The 22,607-nt window shown below is 46.9% G+C and overlaps 1 protein-coding gene across 1 annotated transcript in view; it reads left to right on the plus strand.

Moving 5' to 3' along the window:
• The first annotated feature begins 1,373 nt into the window (after nt 1-1,373).
• Nucleotides 1,374-22,607, plus strand: part of DRAM1 (DNA damage regulated autophagy modulator 1) — a 31,270-nt gene continuing 10,036 nt past the window's right edge. The window contains exons 1-3 of the mRNA XM_081127704.1: nt 1,374-1,928; nt 16,679-16,746; nt 18,795-18,937. Coding sequence (XP_080983830.1) covers nt 1,798-1,928; nt 16,679-16,746; nt 18,795-18,937 — 342 coding nt within the window. The 5' untranslated portion in view covers nt 1,374-1,797. The remainder of the gene's footprint in view (nt 1,929-16,678; nt 16,747-18,794; nt 18,938-22,607) is intronic.

The raw sequence follows: 22,607 nt of genomic DNA on the forward strand, positions 1-22,607 counted from the left end.
GTGATTTTTATTTTCATTTTTCAATTACAGTCAACATCCCATATTATTTTGTATTAGTTGCAGGTGAACAGCATAGCAGTTAGACATTTAATTATAAAGTGATCCCCACCGATTATTCCTGTTCCCATTGGGCACCGTGATACATAGTTATTATTAGCTCTTGTGATTTTTTCCCCTCTTTTTTCTATTTTATTTCCTTCTTGTTGATTCTTCTGCAGCGCTTGTGATTTTTTAAAAGCCTTAATTTAAAGCTTCTGGCGTATTCAATATGGTGCTCACCCCCCACCACCACCTCCCCAGCTACAATGATCTCCTGAAACAGGAGTCTGTTTATATTCCTACACTCGCCTCTCTACCAAAAACCAAACCAGACCAAGACCAAAACCAAAACACACCCCAACGACGACTCTCAGCAGGGCTCTGGCGCCACGGCCTCTTTGTCCACTTGCCGTTGTCTGTCCACACTTATTCGAGTGACTTTTTAGACCCAGGAACACAAGCAGTTTCACAGTCTGCACCTGCTGCTGTTTCCTTGGCCTGCAATGCTAGTCACCGTTCTTTGCGTGGAGAATGAACACTTAACTTTCGAAAACTCGAATACCTGTCAGGAAACCTTCCCTGGTTCTTCATCCGAGCACCGGCCCCCGCCTCTCAGCTCTGTGCATATTTCTATTTTACTTTTTTAAGTCATCACCGCTCTATTTAATATTCCATACAGTTTCGTTTTATTTTGAACATCTGTTCTCTACACCCCATAGAACTAATCTTTGTATCCTGTCCCCTAGCAGGGTGCGGCCCCCAAGAAACGTTTATGCAGCTGAAAGGAGCCCACGCTCGGTTGCCAACGACCCAGTGGCCTCCACCACATACCCTGGGCCCAGAATCCCCAAACTACACCTCAAAATCACCATGCTCCTAAGTGCCTCCAGGACACAAATCCCTTTTGCAGGGTTTGAGATGTGTTAGGTCACCGTGACTCACCTTCCTTCGGTCACGGCCCCGAGCAATACTCCAGGTCTGCCCTGGCTTGAGGCACAGCTGTGGGAGGCAGGGGGACCGTCCAGCCGGCCTGGAGCTCGGCCCCACCAGACCCCTGCGTGCCCCTACACCCTCTAGGCTTTCAGGTGGACCCCGTCCAGGTGCGTGTCACTTCTGAGCCGCGTGGCCCCGCAGAGCCCTCGGGGACCCCTAGCTCGGCCCCAGCAGCAGCCGCGCGCGGCAGCGGGACGGGGTGGGCGGGGCGGGGTGGGTGCACCGCGGGGGCCGCCCTCTCCCCGCCGAGGCGCAGGGGCAGCCCCTGGGAGGGGAAGCCCTGGGTGCTGGAGGCCTGGCACCCCGGAAATCCCGCGGGAAGGAGGGGCGGGGAGGGAGATCAGTTTCTCCGGAGTTGTGCAAGCGCCGGGCCGAGAGCCGGACGTTTCCGCTCGCGCCCCGCGCGCCCCCGCGCAGCCCACCCCGCCGACCCCACCCCGTCCGAACCAAAAGCGAAAGGAGCCGCGGGGCCCCCTCCCCGCGCGGCGCGGCGTCCGCAGGGAGGTCGCCGCGCGCTTCCAGTTCGGCGGGGCCGCCACTTTGTGACTTCACCGGTTTCGCAACAAGCCGGGGCCACTCGCGCCCCACCCGCCCGGCCACCCGGCCACCCAGCCGCCGGCGCCCGCAGCCTCCCGGCCTCTCCGCGCCTCGCCTCGCCTCCCTCGGCGGCTCCTCCCGCCTCCGCCGAGCCCCGCGTCCCGCCCGGGCGCCCCGCACGTGGCGCCCCGCCCCCCGCAGACCCCGGCGCGGTGCACTCCCGCGGCGATGCCCTGCTTCCTGAAGGGAATGGCCTTCGTGCCCTTCCTCCTGGTGACCTGGTCGTCGGCCGCCTTCATCATCTCCTACGTGGTGGCGGTGCTCTCGGGGCACGTGAACCCCTTCCTCCCCTACATCAGGTGAGCGCGGGACGCGGAGGCCAGGGCGGCGGGGGCCGGCGGGCGCTGGGGGCCGGGGGCCGGGGGGGCCTGCAGGCGGGACGGCGGCCACGGGCGGGCGAGTCCGAGGCGGGGGCGCGCCCCGAGGGCCCCTGCGCGCCCAGCAGTGGCAGCAGGGGGGGTTCGGTTCGACAGAACCGCACAGAACTTTCCGACCGGGGGTGGGGCGGCGTGTTCTCCGGCAGTGCCGATGCCCCTTGGTCGGGGCGCAGGCCGGGGTGCAGGTGTGAGCCAGAGCAGCTCGCGTTATTTCACTTCTGCTTCCCAGCATCCTCGGGAGGGGATCGCGGGTTCACTTTTTCAAGAAAGGAGACGTTTCAGGAGGTGTTGAAATGCCGCCCGTGGGACGCGGGTGTCACCGCTGGGAGCTGGGACGCGGCGCCAGCAGAATCCCCCCGGGTGGCCCAGGCCCGGAGCAGCCTCCGCTCCCTGCGGGAGAGCTCGGGCCCACGCAGGACCCCCGGGGGTTCTGTGCCCCCAAAGTCAGAGCCCTCGAGCTGCGAGCAGCTTGTGACAGCTCTTGTGCTGTCGCTGTGCCGTTTCACTTTTCACGAGTGTTGGTCTCCACCTTTTGGGGGTCAGTCCATCTCATCATGGCCCAGGACTCATGTCCTGATGCCCTTCGTGTGGTTCCCAGCTCTGTGCTGGGACCTCCCGACCGGCACTCTCAGTAAGTGGCACCTGTCACTGCCAGAGAAGCGTCTCCCCGAGATGCTGTCCCACCCCCGGCCTGAAAGCTCTGTGCGGTTCCGTGGAACCGAACCCCCTGCGGCCACTGCTCAGCGCTCAGGGACTCCAGCTCTGTGCCTTGGCCGTAGCAGTGATTATTAGAACGATTCGCCTTTACCCAAGTGGTGCGGCGCCCCTGAGTCTGTTGGCTGGTGAGGGGACAGTAAAGTTGGTGACATGGAGTTTGTAGAGATGACACAGATGTAGGGCCTCTGCCCCTGCGGCCCTTCTGCCCAGTGCGCGTATTCTGCAGTGTTTTCTGTGGGTGTGGAAGGGGGAATGAAGGTGAGGCGAGAGGAGACTAGAGTTTAGAGGAGCGGTGAGGGGAGCATTATGGAGACAGGGCAAATCCGCGGTCGTGGTGGTTTTGTTCATACAGAAAGAGGCGTCGCGTGCATCGGGCAACCTTTCCTGTCGGGCCTTGTGCCCCTTCAGGGACCCAGGTCTGGTGTCTCATCTCAGTCCCAAGCGCCACTGTCTCTCTCCTCTTGGTTCTGAGGCAGGATGGATCTCCTTAGACTTGTGCTAAAAGCTTCTCTCCCTGCCCGGCCGGGGCTCAGCGGTTGAGCATTTGCCTAGGATCCAGGAGATCGGGGTTCGCTTCCCGGTCAGGGCACATGCCCGGGTTGTGAGCTCCATCCCCAGTTGGGGGCTTGTAGGAGGCAGCTGATCAATGACTCTCTCTGAAATCATTAAAGATACACTAAAAAAAAAAAGCTTCTCTCACTGCAGTGTTTTGTTTAGTTTCTCTAATTTCTTAATAAGAATTTATTTGAGCCCGTCCAGGCGTGGCTCAGCAGTTGAGCATCAACCTAGGATCCAGGCGACCGGAGTTCGCTTCCCGGTCAGGGCCCATGCCCGGGTTATGGGCTCTATTCCCAGTCAGGGGCGTGCAGGAGGCAGCTGATCAATGACTCTCTCTCATCATTGATGTTTCTATCTCTCTCCCTCTCCTTTCCTCTCTCTGAAGTCAATAAAGATATATTTTTTAAAAATAAATAAATAAATAAAAAGGATTTATTTGAGCCCTAGCCAGCTTGGCTCAGTGGTTAGGGCATCAGTCTGAGGACTGAAGGGTCCCAGGTACTATTCCAGCCAGGGGTCCGTATCTAGGTTGCAGGCTTGAACCCAGGCCCTGGTTAGGGCATGTGTGGGAAGGCAACCAATCCATGTGTCTTTCTCTCACCCACTCTGAAAAGCAGTGGAAAAAAGATCCCCAGGTAAGGATTAAGAAAGAAAGAAAAAAATTTTTATGTGAGTCCAACTGAAGACACGTGCCAGGGAGCAAAATCCCAAACGCTCTCCTCCCTGCAGTGCATTTTATTGAGAAAAGAGTAGCTGTGTTTGTCTAGGATCTGAAGGTCGGGGACAGATAATATTTGATAGGCTTTGTCCAGGCAGCCACAGGCAGGGTTTAAGCCTTTGTAATGTTAAGGTGTCTGACACAGTTGTGATTAATATCACCTACAAGGTGAACTTGAAAGGGAAGGCATTCAGGAATGGGGAAATGAGCTGACAAGATGAACCCCTTGTGAAATGCTCATATCACACGCATGCCAGGGAACAGGTTTTAAATTTAACAAGGAAAGGAAGCCTTTAGGAAAGGTGGAATTACGAGAGAAAAAGGCGTGTGATTGCTCCCTTGTTTCCAGGAGTCATCAGCCTACATACAAACAATTAACGTATGGATTGCTTGCCCACATGTGCCTGGGCACTTGGTTGTCCTCGCTCTCTGCCTGTAAGAGCGGCTGGAGCTCTGGATTGCCTCTGCCCCTCTTAAAAAAACCAAGTCGTTGAGGAAAGGGCAAGACGTACTTAAGAGCTAGATATCCGGGCCCAATGGTTGTGCCAGATTGATCAGTTTTGCCCAGAATCTTCTATATCTCATCTCTGCTGCCAGTACCTCTTACTCTGCCTTAGTCCTGCTCCCTCCACTTCCTCTAACCACACTGGCTCCTTCCCTGGGCCTTAAGTGTGCCAGGCCTCCCCCATACCCAGTCTTACCTATTCACCATTGCACCTATCCATCCCCTGCTAACCAACTGTGTGGTTTACTTATGTTGATTTCCTGTCTTCCCTCTGGAGTGTAAGATTCACGAAGGTTTTCATTATTTTTTGAATTAGTATTTCTCACACACTCACTATGGGTATTGCTATTCTTGTCCCTAGGGCAGGGCAGATGGTTTTAGGGAAGGTGTGATCAGGTCATTGGTGGTTGGGATATACAGACAGATATTCCTTGATTTGTGTTATGTCCTGATAAACCCATGTTAAGTTGAATATATCGACGTAAAGAACATTCAAACCTGTAGAGAATTTTTCTTTTTAAAAAATTTTTATTATTGTTTTTCTTACATTGTAGAGAATTTTTATAAGAGTTTATTTGAGCCAAACTAATGACATGTGCCCGGGGCAAGATCTCACTGCTTCTGAGTAACAGTTTTGCAGCTTCTTTTATGCATTTGAGATTGAGAGAACATTAGGAAGAGTAGTTGGAGATTGGAGGAAGTAACTCGGGGATTGGATTGCAGGACAGTGAACAAGATCATGTGCTCTCCTAAGGGTTGATACCCCCTTCAAGGGGTCTTGCTTCTGGTATTTCAAAGGTGTGCTAACTTAGATGCACAAGAACAATGGGCAGAGCTGGTTTAAAACCTCTCACTAAAGAAGTTCTATGCCTGGGGCATAACCACCCACCATGACCTGCCCATTTTGGAATTTATGATTAGATCACCCAGTGAGGTTACTTTCCATAGAACCTCCCCGCTTATTTTGGTCCAAAATATCTAAAGTTGAAACTGCATTTAGTACACCTAACCTACTGAACAAGGTAGCTTAGCCTAGCCTACCTTAAACATGCTCAGAACACATACATTAGCGAATAGTTGGGCAAAATCACATAATAAAATGCCTATTTTATGATAAAGTGTTGAATATCTCATGTAATGTGTTGAATACTGTACTGAAAGTGGAAAACAGAATGGTTGTATGGGAGCTCTCCATTGACCGTTAACACAGCTGAAAGCACACTGGGCCTGAAGAATGTTTGAAACACTGAACTAAAACAAAGAATGCTGGCAATGCAGTACACTGCGGAGTGCTGGTTGCTTACCTTTGGGGCTGTGTGCCTGACTGGGAGCTGGGGCCCACTGCCACTGTCCAGCGTTGCCAGACTATCGTACCGAATATTACTAGCCTGGGAAAAGATAAAAATTCACAATTTGAATTATGGTTCCTGTTGAATGCCTATTGCTTTCGAACCATAGCAATGTAAAAAAATGCAAGTAGAACCATCATAAGTTGGGGACCATGTGTATTTAAGATGGGTCTCCTTTTACGTGATGACGTTCAGCCAATCGGATGTTCTGATGTTTTGTTTTTTTAACAATGTTGAACACTGAGTAAGAGCCATTGCTTTTTAATTAGGAGCCAGAACCCACGGAGGACCAATATCCAGTGTGACATTCAAACTAAGTTTCCTTATCAGATATTGTCTTATTACATTGTTATTCTTCAATATGTTGGATAATTGGGCAAATCACTCTTAAACATATAGAAAGACGGTCAAGTAAAAATTCAAATTAAAACTCACTGATGCAATTTTTCATCCACTAGATTGGCAGAAACCCAAATGTTTGACACACTCTGTTGGTGAGACTTTGGGAAAACAGGCTTTCATATGTTGCTAGTGGGAATGTAAATTGATTCAATCTCTAGAGAGGGACTTTGGCATTACCTATCAAAATGACAAAAACATATATCTAGCCCCTCTGGCGTGGCTCAGCAGTTGCGCATCGACCTATGATCCAGGAGATCACAGTTCGATTCCTGGTCAGGGCACATGCACGGGTTTTGGGCTCAATCCCCAGTAGGGGCCTTGCAAGAAGCAGCCAATCAATGACTCTCATCATTGTTGATATTTCTATTTCTCTCCCCTTCTCACTTCCTTTCCCTGAAATCAACAATAATATATATATATATATATATATATATATACACACACACAAAGTTACTCACAGCATTGCTTTTCATAACAAAAGGTTGGCAACCATACAAATATCCATGAGGAGAAGGACTGGCTAAATAAATATACTTTATCCAAAGACGATCTCAAACAAAATCTATACATAGAATACTCTTTAAATGAATGCATTGATATGGAAAAATCTCTGATATATTGTTACTTGGAAAAAGCAAGATGCGGAACAAAATATGCTACCAAGTAGTGAAGGAGGTGGGTGGGGCTTGAGGGGTAAAGGAGGGTAATATGCATTTATATTTGCTTACATAAAGAAACTTATGAAAGTGGTTTATCTGTGTATTATGGCCAGAGTAGGTCATGGTCAAGGAGACCTTCGCAGGTGAGAAATAAGGTGGAAATAAGACCTTTTTTACTTTAAAAATATTAATCTTGTTACTTTGAGATGATTGTCAATTTACATGAAGTTGTAAAAAATACAGAAAGATCCCATGTATCTTTTACCCAGTTTATCTCAAAGCTAACGTCTTGCAAACCTGGAATCCCTTTTGGTATGTAGTTAACTTTTAACCAAATGGATGGGTTTCTGGTCAGAAAATTAAATTAGAAACATGGGATTCAAACAGTTACTAAACTTTTTTTTTAAATATATCTTTATTGATTTCAGAGAGAGGAAAGGAGAGGGAGAGAGAGAGATAGAAACATCAATGATGAGTCATTGATCGAGTCCGCAACCCGGGCATGTGCCCTGACCGGGAATCGAACCCCGATCGCCTGGATCCCAGGTTGACGCTCAACCGCTGAGCCACGCCTGGCTGGGCCTAAATTTTTTTTTTTTTTATTGTTCTCACCCGAGGATATTTTTTCCATTGCTTTTCAGAGAGAGTAGAAGGGAGAGAGAGAGAGAAACCTTGACATGAGAGAGATACAGTGATTGGTTGCCTCCTGCATGCACCCCGACCAGGTCTGGGGATCCAGCCTGCAACTAGGTATGTGCCCTTGGCTGGAATTAAACCCAGGACCCTTCAATCTGAAGGCGGACACTCTAACCCTGAGCGAAACCGGCTAGGGCTAGGGCACAGCTGCTAAATTTAACAAGTTGGAACAGCACAGTGTGATGTTTCTGGATTATGAGACCATTAATGTGAGGATGTCAAAACCAAGGACAAACAAAAGTCAATGTGGAAGGATTAGTTTAGATTTTCACAAGGTTACACTCACATTCTTGAGCACCATCTGGTTAATTTGTTATAGTTTCTCCTATTTCCTCTGTGACCAAATCCCTCAGGCTATCTTGGATCACCAGTTACTTATTAACTCCTCTTAGCTGATAAGCTACTCTCTTTTACATCTTCTTTGGCTTGTGTCTCATGCTTCCTGAATGTTTTGTGGCCCTTTAAAGTTTTGCCAATTCTGCATCCTGGTTGCATCCTTTATTAGCCTAGTCTCACTTTTTGTCAAGTGCTGTTTGCTGGATGAGTGTGGTCTTTGGTCCTTCCCATTGTTCCCCCTCATGACCACAAACCCTGCTTGGTGATTGGTGGCAGAAAACTGGGTCACCTAAAATTAAGCCACTAAAAGGGGGACCAAAGTGACATAGTAGACAATGTAAAAGAGGTTAGTCATTTAGTTAACAATCACAGAATTTAGGTTATAATCATAAAGTACTGATTCTCATAGTGTACAAAATTCATTTTAATGAATACTTCTTACAATGAACAAAACAAAATGAAAAGACACATTTCTTAAAATGAACAAAAATCCTAAAATGATTCATTCAGGTGCTGATTTTTTAAGGGAGGAGCACATGATTTTCCAATACTGTTTTATGATTGCGTGATCCAAAGTCCTTGATATCATATTTGTCTTTTTTATTTATTTTTATTTTTTAAAAAATATGTCTATTGATTTCAGAAAGAGGAAGGGAGTGGGGGAGAGAGAGAGATAGAAACATCAATGATGAGAGAGGCGTCATTGATTGGCTGCCTCCTGCACGCCCCCTGCTGGGGATCAAGCCCACAACTCGGGCATGTGCCCTGACCAGGAGTCGAACCGCGATCTCCTGGATCCTAAGTCGACGCTCAACTGCTGAGCCATGCCCGGCCAGGCCACATTTATCTTTTGAAGGATGATAGGAAGAAGTCATTTTTGCAGAAATGTTTTCACTTCAGTTTTCCCAATGATCATTCTTAATCTGTATATAAGGATATTGATCATGTTTATTGTCTGTCTCTCACACAAAAGTTCCATGAGGGTAGAGAGTTAGGGTCTGTTCACTGCTGCATCCCCAGCCTTTATTTTATTTTAATTTTTTTTTGTTAATCCTCACCTGAGGATATTTTTTTCCACTGGGGATTGAACCTGCAACCTAGATACATGCCCTTGACTGGGAATTGAACCTGGGACCCTTTGGTGCTCTGGCTGATGTTCTAACCACTGAGCCACATCAGCAGGGTGTCCCCAGCACTTATGACAGTGCCAGACAAATAGGATGTGTTTAGTAAATATCGACTGAATGCTAAGATAACTCACAACATAAGGGCCTGTTTTATTGATCTCGTCAGCTGCTCTTCAATTGCTAACTGATTCTGCCAGAGTTCACTGTTGATTAACTTGGTTGTGGTTCCAGCTCTCCTCCAACACCATTTCTACTGGCTTCATGAAATTCTCCTTATTTTACAAGGGTAGGGACTTTGGCACCAATTTGACTACGTACTTATCAACTCCTCCCCGACGATAAGCCACTTTCTTTTATACCCTCTGCTTTGGCTGGGTCTCATGCTTCCAGAACATTCTGAGACCCTTGACTTTTAAAGTCTTGCCAGTTCTGCATCCTGGTTGCTTTTGAGTAGCCTGGCCTCACTTCTTGTCAAGTGCTGTTTGCTGGATGAATGTGGCCTTTGGTCCCTCTCATTGTTCCTCCTCATGACCACAAGCCCGGTTCAGTGATTGGTGGCAGAAAACTGGGTCACCTAGTGAATATTCACCATGTTGAATATTTACAACATTTGGAACCACACTGAGAGGCAATAGAGTGTGTTGGATACAGGAGCAACTTTAGAGCAGACAGCTGTGGTGAGAACACACGTCTACCATATGCCCCAGCTGTGGGACTTTGGACAAGTTACTTTACTTCTCTCTGCTTCCCTGTGGGTTAATAATAGCACCTCCCCCATGAATTAACACATGAACCCCCTTAGAACTCATTGACACCCTGGTCCAAGGACATAATGAATTCTCCGTAAGCAATTGCTATTAGTATTATCAAGGGACAGGTCCACATTGGTCTGGATAGATGCTAGTGTTAAGTAGGGAAAGGACATTTGGTTGAGGGCTGATTTTTATAAGTGATGGGTGTAGTTGTGCCCATAAAAGAAACTTTCTTAACCAACCTCAACTTAATGAATTTGGTGGTTTAACTGATAACCTCATTCTCTGAAACATATACTGACTCGAGCCCGTGGGCCCTGAAAACCTCTCCCGGCGGTGGCCGCTCTGAGCCGCTTGCTCGCGTCTTCGGCCTCTTTCTTTGTCCCCTTATCAAATGCCAGCTGCGCTTGTTCCCAAAAGTGTTTATGCCAGTTGTACTGTTTTTATCATAACGGTGTGCTTTAACTCAATACACGTAAACTGTTGGCCTGTAAGTGCAAAAAGAGAATTGTAGTTTCTATGAAAACTCGATAAGAATGTTTTGGGGAAAGATTCAAAAGAGACAAGTCAAAAAATTGCAGTCTGTTTAATAGTGTTTATGACATATGTAAAGATTTACAGAAACTGTTAAAAAAAAAAAAAATCACACAACAGCCAGAAGGATATGGCACTCAAATGGCTTTAAAAGTGTCTAAGATTTTTCTCCACTTTAAAGAAACCAAAACTAAATGAAACAATTCCGGGTAGGCGTGGTTTATGTATCAGAAAGACGTATGTTGGATTTGTACTCATGTAACAGCCTTGGCCTACATCAGCAAGTAGGCAAGGGGATTTGCATTTCTGTTTGTGGTGTGTACGTTTCCATATAATTTTTGATGACTTCCTGCCTAAACCAACTTTTTGATTACCAGCTACATTGAATTTCAGGCAGTGGTGACCTTTGCTTTCCTGTTCAACCGAAACAGTGGGGTCTGGGATAATAAAGACTCAGAGAACAAGGTCTGTGCATAGAGCCACACATCCTGGCATGATGCTAACGACACTTCGGTCCTTACAGTGCAGTGATTATTACCTCCTAGTGTTTCTAAGCTACGATGTCACGAGGATGAAAAGGCAGGCATGCCATTTATAACACTTAGCTGAGAAAAGTACCATTCTTTTAAATGATGATTTATAGTTTACTATATTCTGGAAGAAAACATGACCCAAATTATTTAATTCTAATAAAAGCATAAGGACAGTATTGAGGATCCCAATCTTTTACAGCTTGAAAATTAATTGAGGTGATGGATGCAGCATTCGGCTTCTGAGCCAACAGTCGATATGTAATTTCTCCTCTGTTCAATTAAAAAAAAGTGCTTTTATTGACTTCAGAAAGGAAGGGAGAAGGAGAGAGAGTTAGAAACATCAGTGATAAGAGTCATTGATCGGCTGCCTCCTGCTCGCCCCCTACTGGAGATTGAGCCCTCAACCTGGGCATGTGCCCTGATGGGGAATCGAACCGTAATCTCCTGGTTCATGCGTTGACACTCAACTACTGAGCCACATGGGCCAGGCTCCTCTGTTCAATTTTAATTTTCTATGGTCACTTGATTACATGACAGTTTCTCCCCACTAACTTAAATAGAATTGTGAACATTTTTCTTCTGTTACTCCTATTTTTAAGAAGGCATTAGAATGTTGCTCAAAAGTCTCGACTGATGAGAGCTGACAGCTTTTAAATATAATGGCTCAAATTCAACTTTATAGAAAAGAGCGGTCACTTGATGGTCCTCTTTACCTGACAGCAATCGCCTTTCACCCCATCAAGAACGTGCATGGTAGAGTTACCGCACGCCGAGGACAGCCTTCTGACGGCTTGGGGAGGCATGGCTGATGCCCGGTTGGCTGTAAATATACAACACTGTAAACTCATATGGAAATACGTTGTCATAACAAGCAGTGGAACAGAGCGCAGCAGAGAAGAGTTCCCAAGCTGTGCCCATTGAAATGAGACAGCTCTCGATGCCTGGCGTGGCTTCCCCATTAACTATCTATGTGGCCTTGAGCAAGTTACTTTTCTAATAGTAAGTACTTTCCTTATAATATTGTGAAGACCAAATACAATGTGCCTGGCCGAGTGCAAGCACTGAGGAAATGTTCACTGCTTTTCTTTTGTAAGATTCGCAGCTGTGGTCCAAGCAGGATGGTTTCTAGATACTCTTCCCTCAGAAAACTTCTCGAGTTTGACTTAACGCCTCCCTCTTCATTACCACCCTGGGCCCAGCCGTTGTCATCTCTTGACAAGTTCTTACTCCAGTTGAACTAAAGTATATTTCTACACCATCCTCCGTGTATATATGGCACTATGCTGGGATTCGTGTGTAACACAGATGTAATAAACAGTTCATCATGGCTGTTCGGAGGCCAAAAAACAAAAAAAGTAAAATAAAGGGTGGTGCCGCAGGCTTGCCCGTTTATCATCCAGCCAAGTTACCCAGGCCCCAGCTGGCTCAGGTAGTTTGACGGTGCTTCCTAACGGTCTCCCTGCCTCTCTGTAGTCTTTTTGTAACATCCCTCAAGCACGTCAACTTCGTATCACTTCCCTGCTCGCCGCCCTCAACAGCTGCTCATCAGGCTTAGGATAACACTCAGAGTCCTCGCCACGACACCACGACCCAAGCGGCTGTCTGTGACCCCCGTTCGCACACACGTGTCCCCGCTCACTTCCCTCCCGCCACCACTTCCTCGCAGTTCCTGTAATATGTCCCCACCTGAAGGCCTTTCACTTTGCTCTTCTCTCTGCTTGTAATTTTCCCGGCCCGATATTCACTCCATTTAGATCTCTGTTCAGGTACCCTTCCCAGAACACCCCGTCTCAGTGGGCGACTCACCGGTCACCCTCTGTCTCCTGATCCAGCTTTTCTCTTCTGCACAGCGTGACTCACTACTTTTATTGCCCCCCCACCAGAGTATAAGTTCCACCAACTTCATTCTCCACGGCTACAAAGCTGCCCGTTAGCGTAGAAAGCAATCGGTAGCTGTGTGTGATCAATGGGTCCTTGAATTTTGTGTTAGGTATTAAGTTTCTTGAAGATAGCAAATTATCTTTTCATCTTTGTAGCCCCATTAACTGGCACAGTTCCCGACACTCAGGTAGTGCTTAACAATTTTTTAAAAAAATGTTGTGTGAGTGAACCGAGAGGAATCTCGGACTGATAGAGGGAAAGCTGCATGTGGGTGGTGTGAGGAGAGAGCAAATTGTACTTATGAGTAGGAAATTCTTTTTACATCTAAAAATAGTTGATATATTTGTTCCTTTACGTGATATATTTAATTATTGTGAAGATAAAGGAAGTAATGGTCTCCTTTTCTAGTGGAGTATTAAGTGTTTTTAGGTTCTAAGTCCTGATTAATCTCCTAAGCAATGGGCCTAGGATTTTAGGTCAACCAAAAACCTCAGTCTGGGCTTGCAGATAATTTTGCATCTTGTCATTTCAGTCCCCTCATAAATCATGACTCCAGGCTTTGCAGTAATGGAATCCCAGCTGTCCAATGATTAAAAGAACAGCATCTGACCAGGCTTGTATTGTCATACATGTTTTCTTTGTATTTTTTTTCACCCCTTTGAGCGTCGAGTGACTGTACACTGGCTTAACATCAGAAATTAGTTTGAAGAACGATGTTAGACAAATAACTTGGAATTTTTCATGATGAACTTCACTTGTAGAAATATAAATAATGGAAATATAGAAGAAAACTGATTTCCTAAGCACAACCTACCCTAGAAACTACTGTGTACACATGATACCCTCAACAGCTGCTAAGACACATGCAAACGAACAGTTGGTTCCTATCCCCATTTTAATTTTCGGGAAGTGCCTCATTTGCAAGCTGACAAGTGAGGAGGTGGATGGGACTGAGGCAGGGCTGGAACCATATTGCATAAGCCACGTGGTACAGAATCAGTGGTGGGAGTTGGGAAGGGTGAGAGACTACTTCTGCTGGATCAGGGGGCAGCTGATTTTGCCTCTCATTCATTCTTCATTTTCTCTTATTTATTTTTTAAATATGTTTTTATTGATTTTAGAGAGAGAAGAAGGGAGAGGGAGAGAGAGAAAGAAACATCGATGAGAGAGATACATCATTGACCGGCTGCCTCCTGACACCCCCTGGGTAGGAAGGTAGGCCCATTGATATTCATGCATTAATGGTGGGTGTTGTAGACTCAGGAGTTCTGAAAGGAAATCGGATTTACCATGACAGTGAATATTTGTTAAAGATGTTTACAATTAAATGATGACATTTGAGAAGCTATGAAATCTTGCCTACTTGACACCTTCCTGGTGATCCCTTTATTATCGGTGGGGACCGGACTCATAGCAGGTCTGCCTCCAGCCTGCCAGTAGTGTGAAGGTTCTTGACTATGTGCAGGGAAGATTTCACAATGCGAGTCCAGGTGAATTTGAGGGTGTGTTTTTAAAGCTGGGGACAGTGAAATGAAGGAAGGGCTTAAGGTAAAAGAAGCAACCAGAGAGAGCCTAGGAAGGGCTGCTTTGGCCCTCTAGAAATGAGTCACATTGAAAGAAGTGAGCCAAGGTGGGGCTGCTGTTAGCTCACTGGAAAGTCAGAGAAAAAGAGGACCTTGGAGACAGGTTCAGGGGGTTAGCCCAAGACAAGCTACCACTGCCTGCTACTCCCCTGGTTGTATGTATTGTGGGGACCCTTAGAGTTTAGAAAGAAAGCAGAGATGCGAGGCATGGGCACGCTCTAGCAAGAGCATGCTGTGGGTCCCTTGTCTTTAGGCTTTTTTTTTTTTTCAGAGTGAGGAAGGGAGAGGGAGAGAAAGTTAGAAACATCAATGATGAGGGACAATCCTTGATCAGCTGCCTCCTGCACGCCCCCTACTGGGGATCAAGCCCAAAACCCGGGCATGTGCCCTGACTGGGAATCAAACCATGACCTCCTGGTTCATGGGTTGACATTCAACCACTGAGCTACACCGGCCTATTGTCTTGAGGCTTTTTATCTTTCTTTGTCTCAGGTCCCAGCTTGCCATTCATCTGTCCCTTTAGGATCCAAACTGCTGTCACCGTGGACACCCCCATCCCGTCCCCCAGGAAGATAATGAGGTTCTTGGCAGTCATCTGGGTGGGCTGCAGCTTCTTGGCGATGTCCAGGGCCTGGGCTGCCTGACGGTTCCAGAAGGCTGGGTCTTCCTCCTCAACTGGAGGATGCCCAGGGAGAGCCATAGCCTCAGGCCCAGCAGCAGCAGCAGCAGCAGCACCCAGGCTCCCTGCATGCCTATGGGATGGCAGGAAGGTGGCAGAGCTGGGACTCCAGAGGGACTGGGACCCTGGTGAGGCTGGAACTTGGGCAAGGCTGAGACACCAGAGTACCAGCTGCAGTACAAGCTCTGCTCTTCAAGTATCGAGTGTTTACAAAGGCTTCTGCTTTCCGCACACACAGGCTTCCTGTGGAATTCTTCAAACACTTTGAAGTGTGTCTTTTCAATGAGATGGATCTTTCAATACTTAAATTTCAGGAATGATTTAATACGTGGGAACACTCAAGATGGGCACGAGTTGTTTTATGTTGGAAACTCTTTTGTCATCAGTTTTCAACTGTTGCTTTACGCAGGCAGCTTGAAAATGTAAAAATTTAAACCTTGGCACTGATCAATAGAAAACAGAACCTATCGCCTACACCTTTCTTCCCTCTCAGGCGAGCATCTCCTAAACGCTAAGGGTCTCGAAAGGACTTGCAACCAGGGAGAAATGGGCAGCAGCAGCTCATCCCAGGCCAGCCCCCTGAACCTGTCTCCAAGGCCCCCTTTTGTCTGACTTTCCAGGGAGCTAACAGCAGACCTGCCTTTGCTCACTTTTTCCCCCATAACATTTCTAGAGAGCCAAAGCAGCTCCGCCTATGCTCTCCCCTGTTGCTTTTTTTTGGTTTTTGTCCTAAGCCTTTCCTAGTTTCACCAGCCTCAGCTTTAATAAACATACTCTCAAAATCACCTGGGGAAAAAAAAGAAAAAGAAAACAGAACTGCCAAAGACTACTTTCTAACTCATTTAATTACCAAATTGGTAGACTGCACCTGAAATATGTTTTCTAGAAATAATTTTCTTGTTAAAATAATTTATCACAATATATCCCCTCAATACACTGCTTCCATAAAGTACTCATAGATATCAATCATAGTGCTCAGCTTTTCATCATTATATTTCCAGCCCTGTAAAATTGTGCGTAAATCCAATTGTTGAAAAAATTTAATGTGTTTATGTGTATTTAATATCCCAATGGTAGATTTTTCCAGTGTCATTTCAGACCATTTCCCCCCCAAAATAGTCACATTCAATTCTTCACCTCGAGTGGACACATATCAAGTTTATTGAGCTCGATTATTTTTAAAATACCACCACCATCCACTTTAAGCTTTTCCTAGCTTTTTACAATAAAAAAAGGTAGAAAAAAAATGAATTTTAGCTATCTTTCAGAGCCAAAATTAAAACACTTTAGAACAAAATGAGGCCAAATCTTTGCAATTCCAAGTGACTAGACACCCAAAAGAAACACACTATAAAACCTGCCGATTTTATGCCTGCCCAGAGGTCTGAACTGAATTCCTTTTTATTTTTATTTTTAATTGATTTCAGAGAGAGGGAGAGGGAGATAGAAACATCAATGAGAGTCATTGACCGGCTGCCTCCTGCACGCCCCCTACTAGGGATCGAGCCTACAACCCAGGCACTGCCCTGACCGGGAATTGAACCGTGACCTCCTTGTTCATAGGCTGACGTTCAACCAGTGAGCCACGCCTGGCTGGGCCTGAATTCCTTTTTAATAATTTGGATATTTCTTCTCTTTCTCAGTGACACAGGAACAACACCTCCAGAGAGTGGTATTTTTGGATTTATGATAAACTTCTCTGCATTTCTTGGTAAGTACACAAAAATTATTATAAATAAATGAAAAGTTCACAATCTCATGTGCTGTGTATAATTTTTATTGTCATTTTTAAACATAATTTTTTTTAGGACAGTTTTAGGCTCACAGCAAAATTAATCCAAAGGTAGAGATACCCTACATAGCCCCATCCCCCTACCCCCAGCCCCCAGCCTTCCCCATTATCAACACACCCCACCAGAGTGGTACCTTGTTGATGAACCTACGCTGACACCTCATTGTCATCCAAAGTCCATAGTTTACATCAGAGCTCATTCTTGGTGTGTGTCATTTTTAAAATGTACAGCCTTTGCAACTGGAATTTTGTTCTACTTTGAGAAACAAATATGATTTGAAATCCACAGCTATTTATGGCCTCGTAGACCTATTCCTCAATTTACCTGTCAACTGACCACAAGATTATGAAGTGGATTTTAATGTAATTTGATTTTTAAAAATTGTGATTTATATACAGTACATTTGTGTAAGCCAAAGACACTTAGTGTGTAAGCTAATGTTTCTCAAAGTATGTTCTGAAGGCAACTTCCATGAAAATCATGTGGGGGGCTGGTTCAGATGCAGGTTCAGGGCTACACCACACAGATCTACTCAACAGAAGCTCTGGGAGTGGGGCCCAAGAACACACACTGGGAAACAGCAGTCTAGGGGACTTGGATACTCCCTAAAGCTTTCGAACTGTTGACTAAAGTGTAGTCTTACCTGGTGGAGAGAGGGGAAAGGGGAAGTAGGGAAGTTTGTCTCCAACTCAGGCATGATTTTTCTTTTCAGTTCCTCAGGTGCCCCTGAGATGCAGTTGATAGGATGTAACCCTCATGAGCCAATTAATGTAATAACCGAAAAGCTCTGTCTACTATGGAGTGGTCCTGGTCTATAGATGTAATGTAGAGGTCTCTCTCTCTTAGTCCTTTCATACACCCACTCTGTGGAACAGTCAGGTGTTTCCAGGGGCCTGTCGTGTAACCAGCACTCTGTCCCTCTCTACTGGTACAGGTGGGAAGGGACAGAGGTGCTGGAAACTCTACCTAGTGACTTGGCACCTTTGGAACTTGTTCATCCTTGGTAGAGAGAAAGTTTCACCCCATCACCCATCTGTGGTCTTCTCCTCCCAAGGTTTTGGAGGTGAGCAAGGGGAAGTAGACATAGTCCATCAATCCGAGCACCCTCTTACACCATCCTTGCCCGATTAAAAAGACAAAGAGACTATTTTGTCAGCAGCAAGCAATCAATATGGTTTTTGCTTTTAGGCAAGGCAGAATCCGACACGAATGTTTTTGTTTAAATGTCTATGATAAATGATTAGCTTTTAACCTGCTTTTAAAGTTCAGCACAAATATTATGGCCATCACACTATTTCAATACATAGAAATCTACTTTATTCTTTTAACCCATGCATGATATTGCTCTTATGGATGTATTGTAATTTATTTAATCAGTCGATAGACCTATTTGTGCTGACATGGCAAGATCTCTGTGGTACATTTTTAAGTGAAAAAAAGGAAGTCACAGAACAGTACGTGCATGATAGCATTTATGGGAAAAAGATAACAGCCAAGAAGGCGTGTGGGTGTGTCCCCATCACACTGGGGAGAGAGCAAGGTGGGGTAAGGAAGGACAGGGCTGGGTGAATGGGGAGGCTGTGACAATTAATAAAGTGAAAATACAAACTTTATAAAAAGCAATACAGCCCTGGCCAGTGTTGCTCAGTGGTAGAGTGTCAGCCCTTGCACCGAGGGGTCTCTGGTTCGATTCCTGGACAACGGCACATACCTGGGTGGCAGACTCGACCCCTGCCCCCGTCGGGGCATGTGCAGGAGGCAACCAATTGATGCCTCTCACATCGATCTCTCTCTCCCTCCCTGTCTCCCACTCTCTTAAAAATCAATGGAAAAAATATCCTCAGGTGACGGTTAACCAAAAAAAAAAAAAGAAAGAAAGAAAAGGAGAAAAACAATACAAAGCTGTTTCTGTGTTTTCCATTCTAAACGGTCAAATAATAAAAATTCCCTACCGCTCCTTTCTCAGGTGCAGCCACAATGTACACAAGATACAAAATAGTGGAAAAGCAGAATCAAACCAGCTACTTCAGCACTCCCGTTTTCAACTTGGTGTCCTTAGTTCTGGGATTGGTGGGGTGTATCGGAATGGGCATCGTCGCCAATTTTCAGGTACACCCTGACATCTTTTCGGTTATTAGGGGGGAGATGGAGAATGTGTGTCTGGAGAAGCAAGAACACAAGAGCCACGCTCGTGCCAGTATAGCTGTCACATAGTTGATGAGTTTATCAAAATGGGGGTAATTTGCTGTTTAGAAACAAATGCCATTTGGAAGTCGGACCTGCCTGGTACTGGGGAGCAATGGGGTGCGTGCGTGATGGGGAGGAGAGAGTGTGCTTTGCACGATGCCGTGGGCCTTGCAATGCTCCCTGTCCTTACTGATGAGGTTGACGTGCTGGGAGAGCTCCTTCAGCCACTGTGGTGATTTCACTAAGCGTGAAAATATCTGCGTATGAGTGTGTGTGTGTGTGTGTGTGTGTGTGTGTGTGTGTGTGTGTGTGTGTGTGTAGTGTGTGTATGTACTGATTCTACGGTTTGAACCTCTGGTGTTCAATTCAAACAACGGCATCTGATCTCTTCCTTTCGCAATAAGATATAGGTAGGTGTAAGTGAAATAATTTGCTCAGGGTTCCTTAGCTAATTAGTTGCTGAGCCAAAATGTGGCCCTGATGGAGCCAGTTAACTTACATGACAACTGAGCCGGCTCCATGTAGTCTTACTGTGTCAACTGTCTGGAAAAAACCCTGCCCGTTTCATTCTAATTGGTGGATCCCTGTTCCTCCCGAGGTCTCTTTCAAGAAAGCATGGCACCTACTAATCTATGGAGACAGTGTTTAATATTTTAAAAACATTCGTTGTGTTTAAAATTAGTTCTAATTATAATAGTAGGGTTGCTGCAAGGATTGCATGAGATAACGCACAGTAACCAGCAGTCTGTCCTTGGCGGCCTTCACGGGCATCGCGGGTGCGTCACTATAGGCTGACACCGGAGCCGTCCTGCTCTCTCCGTCACTGTTGTCACCTGTGACAGCAGAAAGGAAGTTACTCCAGGATGACTTCTTGTTCGGCCCAGGGGTCAGCTGGAGGCTAACGTCCTTGTCCACACACCGAAGCAGCAGCCGGGGGTGCTGCACCCTCGTGTTGATCTGGAGGGTAATAAATAAGCTCAGGCCTCCACCCATGCCATCCGCTTTCCGCCCGTTTGCTAACATCTGCTCCTTCATGAAGGATGACCGTTGTCACAGTCCTCTGTCTGACCTCTCACCTGCCCCACGCAGGCCTCACGGAGCCACCATTTCTGCACCGCACTTGGGGATGCCATCTGTCAGTGGAGGGGAGGGGACATTATAATGAAGTGCTCTGGGGAAGGCAGGGCTGTGTCGTGGGGTTGAGGGGAAGGCCCCTTCCTTATGTTACAGGGTAGCCTCAGGACAGCCCACGAGTCCAGGATATTCTCTCAGTGAGTTTCCGCTTTGGGATGTTACAAATCCATAATTATTAGTGACCTTGTTCACGTGGGAAGCTGGGAAGGTGGGAACCAAATGTGTAGCCTCCCTGAAGCAGGGGTATAGGCCTTCGCGGAAAGCATTCTGTGAACTAAACTTGCTTCTGGCTCCATTTCACTTTCCTACCTCCCCTTTTTTTTAGAAAGAAAAAAATAGTTTAATGTTGAATTGGCCAATACGGAAGCAGGGAGCTTGTGCTCTAAACAATCTGAATCCCCGATGGCCTGTAGGTTATAGATTATATGGGGCAAAATCGTAAGACACTTTGCGTTAGGGGTTCAGGTCATGCTGGAGCTGATTGGTCACTTCAGGTCTTGAGGACAGCTCTGAGGTCTGTTCTGGTGTCCCTCTGTCTGGTTTCATGAGGAAAGTAGCCAGGGGATCTGTTCCACCTTAGGGCTCAGGAACTGAAACATAACTTAGGTCAAGATGTTATCTTTAACCTGCCAGAGGTCCTGACTATGTGGGCTTCTGCTGCCCGAGGGGTTGCTGATTATTAGGGGAAAGGCTAGGTCTCTACAGTGTAGAGCAGTGATTTTCAACCTTTTTCATCTCAAAAAATATATTTTTTGCTGATCTGACCAAAAAAAAAAAAAAAAGTATAATTTTGGTTCATTCACACCAGATGGCTCTTGTTGTGTTGGCTATTGTGGTTTTTTTTTAATTTGACAATCTGAGGGCAGAGAGGTCAGTGCCCCTGACTAAATAGTCTGGTATTGCATGCATGTTTTAAAAATTCTTGTGGCTCACCAGTGGAAAATCACTGGTGCAGAGAGAGAGAGAGAGAGGGGAGGAGAGGAGAGAGCGAGCTCGCTTTCCCACCCTTATTGCCCCCTGCCTGGAGATCAGACACACCATGCGCAACGCAGGTTGCCCTTGCCATTCCCCGCACGGTAGACTCTGAGGCATTCCCACGTTTTCTGACTGGATGCATTGATTTTCAGAACATGCACTGAACATTTTCTGTGACATACTTCTGAAAACAATCAGTGCTTTAACTCATGTAATTCTAATTGCAACCTTAGAAGATGGGTGGTATGATTTCCCTCCTCAGGGAGGTGGAGGCCCAGGAAAGGGAAATGGTGGGAGGGCGCAGGCGGGCGTGGCCCTGGCACCCAGCCGCTCGCGGGAGCCTGTGGGAAAGGTAACCTCCGGCTGCAGGAGGCCTCTGGGAGGAAGAAGCCCGTCACCGTCGTCACCATCGCAGAGCTCCAGCCTCGGACGGCGGTGGGGAAAAAGGGAGGGAGGCCTGGGACGATGCCCTTGGCCTAGGAGAGTGCGGCTAGGAAGGGTTCAGCGCGGGATCTGCACGCTGACACCCCGATCCCTCTGCTCTCCAAGCCCCGCAACGTCGCAAGTGACACACCTGTCAACGCTTAAGCCACAAAGGGCAGGCTTTTGGAAGAAAACCTAGGTGGTGAGATAACTGAGCTCTTGGTTCTCTTGAAGGCTTCCGTGATGCCATTACATTTTTACAAGCACCAGAAACAGAATCGGTAACTTTCCCGAGAGCAGGGTGTTTGCCTTGTCCCTGGTCCCATAAACCCGTCTTTGCAGCTTCCTTGCCTGATACCGCGTAACCACTCTCGGACCCGTTACCCTGAGGAGGAGGAGAGAGGCCAGGGCAGGGGCGCCGGCGCGGGCTCCTGAGTGGGGAGGGAACCGCGTTCGCGGGGGTCACGGGGAGCCCGCTCCGTCCTGAGCTGGCAGGCGGGTGGCGGCTCTGTGCCGCTTCGGCCTCGGCTGCACTTTTCCTCGGGAAGTTGCCTTTTGGGAAAGTCAGGTTTTCCAAGGCTTATCTCTCTCCATATTCTAGTTTCCTCTTTTTTACTCTCTTTTCAATTAACAAGGGAGTTTTGATAAAGATCTAAAAAGGGCATCGGGACAGCCCGGGTGGCTCAGTGGTGGAGCAGGAGCCCAGGGTCAGGGCGCAGGCCCGGTTTCAGGCTCCGCCCCACAGGGGGCGTGCAGGAGGCGGCCCATCGGTGACTCTCATCGTTGAGGTTTCTCTCCCTCCCTCTCCCTGAAATCAACAAAAGTAAATAAATAAATAAATAAATAAATAACAAAAAGGGCACCAGGTTTTCATTTTATCTTCTGTCCAAGATCCATGTTTGACCTAAGAGCAATTTCCTTTCAAAAGGCGTCTTGGGTGGGGGGCATGTGCTCCTCGTGACAGCACAGCCCCCGCTGTGCCCAGGGCCTTTGCTGTGGCCCCGGCAGGTTGATGCGGGGCCGTGCAGTTTGCGGATTGAGATCCTAAAGGCTGTGTTGA

Source organism: Miniopterus schreibersii, assembly GCF_964146895.1.
Source record: "Miniopterus schreibersii genome assembly, chromosome: 2".
Taxonomy (NCBI): Eukaryota; Metazoa; Chordata; class Mammalia; order Chiroptera; family Miniopteridae; genus Miniopterus; species Miniopterus schreibersii.